This window comes from Phoxinus phoxinus (assembly GCF_949152265.1).
Source record: "Phoxinus phoxinus genome assembly, chromosome: 1".
In the NCBI taxonomy this organism is placed as follows: domain Eukaryota; kingdom Metazoa; phylum Chordata; class Actinopteri; order Cypriniformes; family Leuciscidae; genus Phoxinus; species Phoxinus phoxinus.
This window is the reverse complement of record NC_136876.1, coordinates 38,077,895-38,087,263: the sequence shown is the minus strand read 5'-3', so window position 1 is coordinate 38,087,263 and position 9,369 is coordinate 38,077,895. Positions and strand designations below refer to the sequence as shown.

At 37.2% G+C, this 9,369-nt stretch overlaps 1 protein-coding gene across 2 annotated transcripts; it reads right to left on the bottom strand.

Moving 5' to 3' along the window:
• Positions 1-580: 580 nt before the first annotated feature.
• Positions 581-7,343, bottom strand: c1qtnf6a (C1q and TNF related 6a). 2 transcript variants are annotated; one of them, XM_079623865.1, is made up of 3 exons: positions 7,228-7,343; positions 4,702-4,878; positions 581-2,797 (listed from the first exon to the last, which is right to left on the bottom strand). In XM_079623865.1, exons 2-3 carry the CDS (start codon positions 4,868-4,870, stop codon positions 2,250-2,252), a joined length of 717 nt encoding a protein of 238 aa, XP_079479991.1. In that variant the 5' UTR covers positions 4,871-4,878; positions 7,228-7,343; the 3' UTR covers positions 581-2,249. The 2 variants fall into 2 exon arrangements, with proteins under 2 accessions (XP_079479991.1, XP_079479992.1); XM_079623866.1 differs by lacking the exon at positions 7,228-7,343 and adding an exon at positions 6,483-6,609 and having other exon boundaries at positions 591-2,797.
• Positions 7,344-9,369: the final 2,026 nt, after the last annotated feature.

Here is a 9,369-nt window from a genome sequence, read left to right as displayed (position 1 = left end):
TCAAATGTTAACTGGATTGTGCTCTGCGGCAAATGTTAACACACTGGATTGTGCTCTACTACAGTCATCGTTTAATGATTGCTGATTACTGATATTTCAGGTTGTATTTTTCATATGTATGTTGCACAGGAATTTTGGAAATAATTTTGATAATTTTACATAATGGTGATTGCTCTGGTGTCGAATTCAGGATAAGTTTATAGTTGCTTTTACAATTGATCATTTGTGTAGTAGTAAGTGACTTGTTTGTATGGAATATGTGTTTGAGAAAAATAAATCAGACTGTATTTTCTTTGTAAGTCATGGTTTCTATACAAGTTACCAACATGACAGCTAGTCTCCCTTATTGTGATCGTAATGACATGCGCTATTCCCATTCACCACTAGAGGGTGTGAGAACAGCAGCATTTTCCCTCTGTTCAATGGCTGACATTGAACCAGAGTTAAATGAATAACACTATATTTTGAAATCTTTTGATGTTTTTTAACCCTAATGTATTTTTGTCTCGGTTGAAACTTTCCAGCTTCTGCGTCGCAAGAAAAAAAAAAGAAACAACAAAACTTCCATTAGTCACTCATCAAGTCGACATTGGTGAAATGAACCCTTTATTGTGTCATTTAAAATCATCAATAAAAAAAAATGCTAGACATCCATACAGTACATTAACATAAAGCACCACTGAGATGTTAATATACCAAAACCTTTTTAAAATCACGGTCAAGTATGTCATTTATAGCACCTGGTGTGTTCAAAATAGAAATAATTGTTAGCACCTGATTCCTTAGGCAACAATTGTGTTTTACTCTCCATTTATTTATTTAATCATCTCAGAATAAATACATTCCTGGGATCCGGATTCTGTAGTCCTGATTGAAGCCGGATTAAGATACTAAACCAACAACCAGCTTGTATTGAAGACTCTTTTAAGTCATTTGTTGGGCAGAGATCTGTACCTTGTGGTTTCAGAACATTTAATCTTGCTCTCCCGCTCTATATTTCTATCATCTCAGTCTCTCTCAAGTGGATTCTTGCTACTAAAATAGGAAAGCCACATACATCCTGTTTAACATCAACTGAAACCCCCCCTCCTTCCAATAAACAGAGCCAGACACCAACACACACACTCAAAGCTGGCTCTCTGCCTATTTAAAACTGGCAAATGACTTGTTTTTTTATGGCGTTTTCTCGAAGTACACTACGGTTCAAATGTCTGGGGTCAGTAAGTTTTTTGTTTTGAAAGAAAATGAATACTTTTAGTGGTTGCACTTGATTTGACAGTAAATGCTCTTACCTGTACTTACCTAAGAAAGTAATATAAGGTAACTATATTGGTTAAGGTTAGGTTTAGCATATTATAATGATTTCTGAAGGATCATGTGATGCTGAAGACTGGAGTAATGATGCTGAAAATTCAAGCTTTGATCATATTTGAAAATATATTAGAAAACAGTCATTTTAAATTGCAATAATAATATTTCACAATATGACTGTTTTTGAGAATAAAGGACTTCTTTCAAAAAAAGATATAAAAAACCAACCTCAAGCTTTTGAATAGTAGTGTAACACACACACACACACACACACACACACACACACACACACACACACACACACACTAGTTATTACGTTCTTTTAACTTGGGATAGTACACAATGACTTAGCAACCATATACAAAACCCTAGCAACCACACAGCAATCCACAAAACACCACACAGCAATCCACAAAACACCACCCAGAACATACAGCAACCTCATGCTTCAACGTGATGAACTTGTTCTGTTACGACTCCAGTTGCCAGTTAATGTCTGTTAAAGGTCAGAGAGGATAAAATAGGCTGTCACAGCATGTAAACATCATTTTATAACTAACATAAACCAGTTTCCATTTCCCAGACGCTGCTGATAAATCTTAGGAAGACCCTGCCTGATTTGAAAAAGTCTAAACGCAGACCTAAATATCTGGGCTAAATAACAGTGGTCCTCAACTGGTTTTGCTTCAGGTTTTAACTGTTTATTATCCAGTAGTTAACAGAACTGTCCCTAAAATCTAACATCTGTATTAATATTACCATGAATCTTAGCATGGTTTGATGCTCTTGACAGCCAATAATTCAAAACATTCGTTTAAACTGCAGAAATCTAATATGAAATGTTTGGATGCTTTTCAGTTTTGTTCAAGTTGCTTCACCGCTCAAGCATTTTGGCACATTTTCAAACATCTTAGTCCTTCCCGCCGTGGTTTCTGGTATCACTCAGTCTCAGGCTGGATGAGGTATCCGTTAAAGGTGATGTAAATGTCCACGTCGTCGCTGTAGATGGCGTTCTCGCGCTCCCGCTTGTAAAGACGGACCCAGACCTCGTCGCCCTCCTGTAGACGCAGCATGACGCTCTGGCTCTGCATGATGGAGCGATCGCTGGGCTGAGCGTAAACGATGGCTCTCTCGCTGTCGTTCTGCATGATGTGCAGGTACGTCTCCTTGAAGTTCCACGTGTGGATGTTCACATTGAAGAAGTAGATTCCCGGTATGTGGCAACGGTACTTCCCAGCAAACATGTCAAAGTGTTCGGGGCTGTTGACGAAGATGGTGTCAAAGATCAGGGCCTGGTAGTTGTCAACGCTGTGAAGGGACTTCCGTCGGCCGACTGAGAAAGCAGAGTGCTGAGACTTACAGGCGTCACCTGGGGCTCCGGCTTGTCCCTTATCTCCTTGAAGGCCTTCAGACCCTCGTGGTCCCGGGGAACCCTCAATCCCAGGCTTCCCAGAAGTGCCCCTTTCTCCACGGTCACCCTTGTCACCTTGAAAAGATGTCCGAAAAGTCAGAAAGACGCAGAAGTAAAAAGAGCTAGAAGCCTAAAGGAAACTAAATCATGTCTCAGGCTATAATTCAGGTGGACATTATAAACATTTTTACAGTTTTTAACCTCATAAAGCGTGTATCATATTTGATACACTAATTTCTAAGGCCTCTAAATTATTAACATGATCAAACCTTTGCTTTTTATACACAATCTACTACATATATTTTTTAGAAAGTAAAAGGCCTTTTAGTATAATTCTAAAACATCCCCCTTCAGGTCGTGACACGTGTCTTTTTCAGTGAACTTTTATAAATTTAAATGTTATATTTCAAAACGAACACTTACTAGACAGAAGCAACTTAGTTTACTTAAAGGTATAGCGGAGGATCTTTCCTAATTTTAGAAAAGACCCGCCCTCTCCAATTTTTTTAAAAATGCACATGCGCAACTCTCTATTTGCTCCCGAGAGGGAACGCCTACTAGCAGTGATTTTAAATGGATTTCTCCAAATAGCATGACAAACTTTACCTGTCTAGTACAATCTTCGCGACTGCGGCATCAGTGGGCATCTTTTAGCACACGCCAGCGTGTGAACGGCCTTACGTAAACATATCACCAGAATGATTGACACTTAGGTGGACCAATAGTATAGGCTACCCACCCGGAAAAAGAAAATCCTCCGGTATACCTTTAACAATCCATAATTTTTCATTTTTCATTTAGAAAAATCATATTAAAATGTGAGTTTCAAATATGATTAATCAGGCTTTTGAGGAATGTTTATTTGTCCATTTCTCAATCATCATTGTATTTCATTGCACTATATGTTTTGCCCCTACAGTAAAAACTACAGAGCTTTGTCATAAAAGTAAGCATTTAATGATCATATTTCTAAGACATATTACTAGGAGATAATATTGAGTGAAATCTTATATATATATATATATATATATATATATAGGCTATATATATTCCTTTTATGTAAGTAGTCTCTTATACTGTTAAGCAGATCTCACTGACTTGCATTACAAGCTTCATATTAAGATTTCATCTGAACTTAACTTGGGCTCAGTTTCTTTTCTTTTGTCCATCTTTGTCAACATGCCATTTTGTCAGCTCAACATTTCCGTACATGCAACAAACACATACACATATGTGCATACACAGACACATAAAACAACTCTCGTAACGGTTCTCGCCACATCAGCACCTTTCCTGCCAGGTTTGTCACTTCCTGTCCACCAAGAGGGCCTCCAGAAGAGCAGATATTTCTGAGCTAAGAGAGGTTAACTGAGGCTCACTGAGGGGAAGAAAGCAGCTAAAAACACATATTCCAATCATTCAGCTCAAAAACACCTTATTTCCCAGTTGAATTACAGTTATGTTCCGTTTGCAGTTCAGTTCCAATATCCCAAAATGCTTGTGCCAGACAACAGACAAGCGAAAGATTGGGAAACAGGGAAGACTGAATTCCAACAAGGATCATTGGGGTCAAAATTCAGCTATACACTCCTAGAAGAAAAGGTTCTATATAGAACCTGAAATGATTCTATCAGGCGCGGCATAGAACCTTTTAGGGTTTCTCATCATGGGATAGTTATATGGATTTAGTTTTAAATTCAATTTTATGAATGAAACAGCTTGTAAATATACTTCATTACCAGAAAAAAAATTAAATAACCCATTAAACATGAAAGTATTGTGCAATAATTTGACATTTCTCCCTATATAGAAACATTTTGGCATAAAAGAGTTCCTTTAAGTCAAGAATCTAAGGGTTCCATATATGTACAGTGAGATTTTCAAAGTTCTCCCTCGCTATAGTTTCTGCTGATGCTATTTGACTCTGAAACAATGCATTTTGTCGTGAGCTAAAATACTTTTTGAAGACTTTCGGGTACCTTTGAGAATGGTCATGTTGATGTATGTGCGCACCTCAGGCGCGCTTTCTCTTAAGGTTGCGGCGTCGTCTAGCCGTGGGAGGTGGTCGCAGCATCGACGGCAGGGCGGTTGAGGTACGGAGACTACCAGATGTAGAGACAGACAGAAGAGCAGGAGGTACCCAAACATGGTGCGACCTGAGAAAAGAGAATAAATATGCACTTATAAAAGTCACTCCCTATAATAACGTTCCACACACTGTTGTTTTTTCGCTAATGTTAGACTGTGTATTTGTTACTGGGATCACTGGATTAGTGTAATCCTGAAAAATAGAAAGAGAGGGGCTTCTGGGTAGTGCTGAGTGGAATGCAGCCTGACAAATGTAGGCCCCTTCAGGACACAGATGAATGTTTCTTTTGGTCTGAGTCCAACCTGCACACATTACTGCAGCTAAACTAACAGAGTTCAGTCTGTCTGCCTGTCTTTTTCTCCGCTCGACAGAATCCAGCTCTTATCTGACATAGTTCATCTGCTTATGAGATAAAAACGCTTCCAAATTCATGTCTGCTAAGAATGTATGATGTTAAAATACTTTCTGTACTGATACTAATCATAGGTTGAATGCCCTGAAGAGTCTAAACACTGTAGCTGTGTTGAATTTCCATGGAATCATATAGCGCCAATGGAGAGTGCTGTGCAATTTTTCAAATTAACTTTTGCCATGCTGAAGTACATAATGTTCTTCAGATAAACTGGCCCAAAGTAGCAAACAAGAAAAAAAAAAGCTGGCTGGATGCTTTAGCCTGCATGTAGGTCAAACATCTCTTCCTGTCTAAATGAGCAGTTCTTGGTCAGAAAAAGTTGAATATAAATCAGTCGATTATATAAAACGTCATATAATCAAGATGAAAAGCCTAAAAATATTAAGGATACAGGGACTGCAACTGCAAACTTTTTTTTCTTCTGTTTTCAACATTTATAATAATAAGAAAATGTTCCTGAGCAGCAAATCAGCATATTATAATGCTTTCTGATTCTGAGGGATCATGTGACACTCGGGACTGGAGTAATGATGCTGAAAATTCAGGGTTGATATCACAGGAATAAATTACATTTAAAATAAGAATAAGAAAACTAAAGCTTTTGTTAACGCTAGCATGAAACGTCTCAACAACTCGCTAAGTCAAAATTAAAAGGGTTAGTCATAAAACTTTCATGCTAATTTCCATTGCAAAAGTGCAGGTGACAGTAATACATTGACTTGTATTGAATAATTATGGGATAAACCATGACTCAAATTCATACAAAAATAATCAGTAATTGATAAACAAACAAATAACAACACATCAGATTATAATCCAAAGGTTATCAACCATCGATTATTTTTGTTAAAAATAAATGCAATGAAATGAATGCACATTAAATATACACAAAGATAAACTATTACAATAAATTAACACTAACTTTTGGCCTTCTATCGGTAAAAAACAAAACTTCATGCATGTTGCGGAAGAACATTGTTTTGGTTGTGCTTCGGCTCTACGCGACTGAGCGGATGAATGCGGTTATCCTACTGTTGATTAAACATTCATTAGATATAACCAGTTTAGATGCAAAGGATCTCAAGCTGACAAGCTGAAGACGTTGCTGTATCTTTACCCACAAATAGACACGGTAGTACTTTGAAAATAAATCCCAGCACAGCTACAACAACCATAATGAAAAGACCCTTCACAATAGACAATGCTTTACAATGAACTCTGTTAGAGAGCTATGGCAATTTATCTGATCAATAAAATACCTCACTCATCTGTAGAGTAATAAAAACGCCATCTCCGCCTTTACAACACCTGAGGCTCAAATCCTTTCCACTCCCAAGTCATACACGCGTCAATTCAATAGCTGAAGCAACTTTTCTCTATTTACGGGTTAGGCTATGACGAGACACGCACGGGCGAGTGACGTATGCTATGTACACAATTTCCCACGAAAACGCCTTGTCTAAAATATAAACACTTACCACAGTGAATCAGGGTCAGACAAAAACACGTTTTGGAAGAATTCATGATCCTCATTATATATAAATACATAGTGTTAACCTACTTTTAAATAAAGCTAAAATTTAGCTAAATGTTCCATCGTCCATTCTATAAGAATGTAAGTAAAATTAAAATGTTTTTAATAACCTGCAGCAACTTAATTAAATCCTTTATTAAAACATGAATACAAAATACATGAAGTCTGTCTTCCTGTATTACTGTAGGCTACTGTAAAACAGCAGGCGGATTTCAGCCGTGGCAGAGCATGAACGCTTTCCACATGCTCTCCGTCTCTGTCCATCTGCTGGAAAGATGTTAACTAGCTCGCAAAAACTTTCTGAGCACTGTAACTTACAGATCACCTTAATGAGGATGCACAGTTTGCTTACGAAAATTCCCACTCATTTTTCTTTATAAAAAGCCTAAATGAACTAAAGCAGTTTGTTTCTGGTGTGATTGTATGTGCATGTGCATGTGTGTGTGTGTGTGTGTGTCAGCAAAACTTACAGTAGCCTACTTTGTGGTGTGTTTGCTGCTGCCGTTGGGTCAGTGCGCCGAGAAGAGAAAAAGAAAAGGGAAAAATCCTCAGTCAGATCATTTCTCCCTCCCTCTTTCTCTCTCCCTCCCTTTCATGCTTTCTAATTCACCCTCAGCCTTTCTTCCATCCCATTCCTGAACATAAACTCAAAGAGCCTCCCAGCTGAGACAGACTTTCCTAGTTTGACTCTTCTTCCTTTTCTCCCTTTCTCTAATATAAAGTGTCGGTCAAAACTTCTCCATGAAAGGTAAATCTTTCTATGTCCAAACAAACTGTTTTCAGAAAGATCAGTTTTTGTCTGTTTCTTTCAGAAGTTTCCCTGTTCTATATTAGAACAGAGTAAACCATGTGAAGACCCACAACATTTATGAACATAAACATTTATAAGCACACAAACACAAGTGAACTCGCTCATAAACTCATGTGGCCTGTATAGCATGCATATTTGCAGGATGTGGCTTGTTGCATGAATAGCCAAAATTTTGGTCTTTAGAGGCCCGTGTTCATCTCCCAGGAGAATTAATAACAATATTTTGGTCTTTGGAGACTCATGTTCATCTCCCAGAAAAATTTCAGGCAAAATTTCTGCACAACTTACTTTGCACTTCTTTTTCTTTTATGATCTTTCAACTAATTTGTATTGGTTTTATACTGAGTTAAAGTTATTCTCTACACTGTGTTCTTAAACCAAATTACATAAACCTTATACATTTTCAATCAACCTTATTTAGTTTATTACGCTGTATTCCACCTTCAATCATCCCACAATTTAGACAAAACCTGACCCCCACACGTTTAAATCTAAATGAGAATATACTTTATTCTATACCTAAAATATACATATTTTTATTTAAATAAAAAAGAATTAGCCTACTATAGATTTCCAATATTCCTAAACGAAACTTGTTTTATTTTTCTAATAATTCAAACAAATTCAAATGTGAATTGTTCCCTAATTATGCTGATGCATCCCACAAAGCTCTCACCCGACATGCACTCATCTGAAGATGCTTTGCTGAGATGCAAGCAGCCTTTACAATATGACAGATATAACATGCTTTGCTGCTTCCAGAAATGTGGGTTATTTACTTTCATTTGGAATAATGGGGTATTCCAAGGTAATTAGAAATAATAAGAGAATAACTACAATAGTGCAAAATCAATAGTGCTTACAAATGAGGCAAATACTGCAGGCTTCACGTTTCACCAACGGTTCATTAAAAAAATCAAGTGTAATAAAAGAAGGACTTGCGGTTCTGTAAATATTAAATGTAACACACACCCTTAGAATTCACATACTCATCTGTTTAGCATTAGTACGTCTGGGTCACTGCTTGAATTCCTGTTACTTATGCAATAGTAATCATCTTGTTCTCTCCATATGGAAAGAAAATTAAGGTCTGCCATTGACCTCTGATTGACAACAGGCTGATTTTGTCCTCTACTCAACCCGTTCCTCTCCATTCGCTTCCTCATTTTCCTTTTAATATTGTTGTCCAACATTCTCCTCTGTGGCTTTGCACGCATAACTATTAACTGTTAACATCAGGATCTGTGAAAAACATTATTATGAAGCTTTTCTTTTGGGGTTTATACTCTCTGCAGTGTTTGGAAATAAAAGAAGTTAAAGGAATAATTCACTCTAAAATGATAATACATAATTTACTCAGCAATTGCGATGTCATTTCAATCTCATATTTCTTTCTTCAATGTGGAACACAAAAAGAGATATTAGGGAAAATGTTCATACTAAGGAAAAAAGTCTGAATATCTGATATAATAAACTCGGAATCGTGAGGGGAAAAATATCAGATTTGTAAGATATACACTTGAAATGACCTATTTGTTATTTTATTCCATGGTTTCCATAAACTGCTTCTGTCAAATGTAGGCAATTTCGGAACGGCTAGCAATAGCAAGCTAGCTTTGAAAGCATGAGATCCCCCTCCCTTCAGAGCGTCTCCAAAGCCACGCCTCCTTCAAAACACATGAACGCACACAGCAGAGTCTGCAAAGTGTCACAAAAGATGATGTTAAATTACCTCATGTCTCAAAGCACATGACATTACAATAATAATGATCGTAAACATCTTAAAGAGCTCTTACTCACC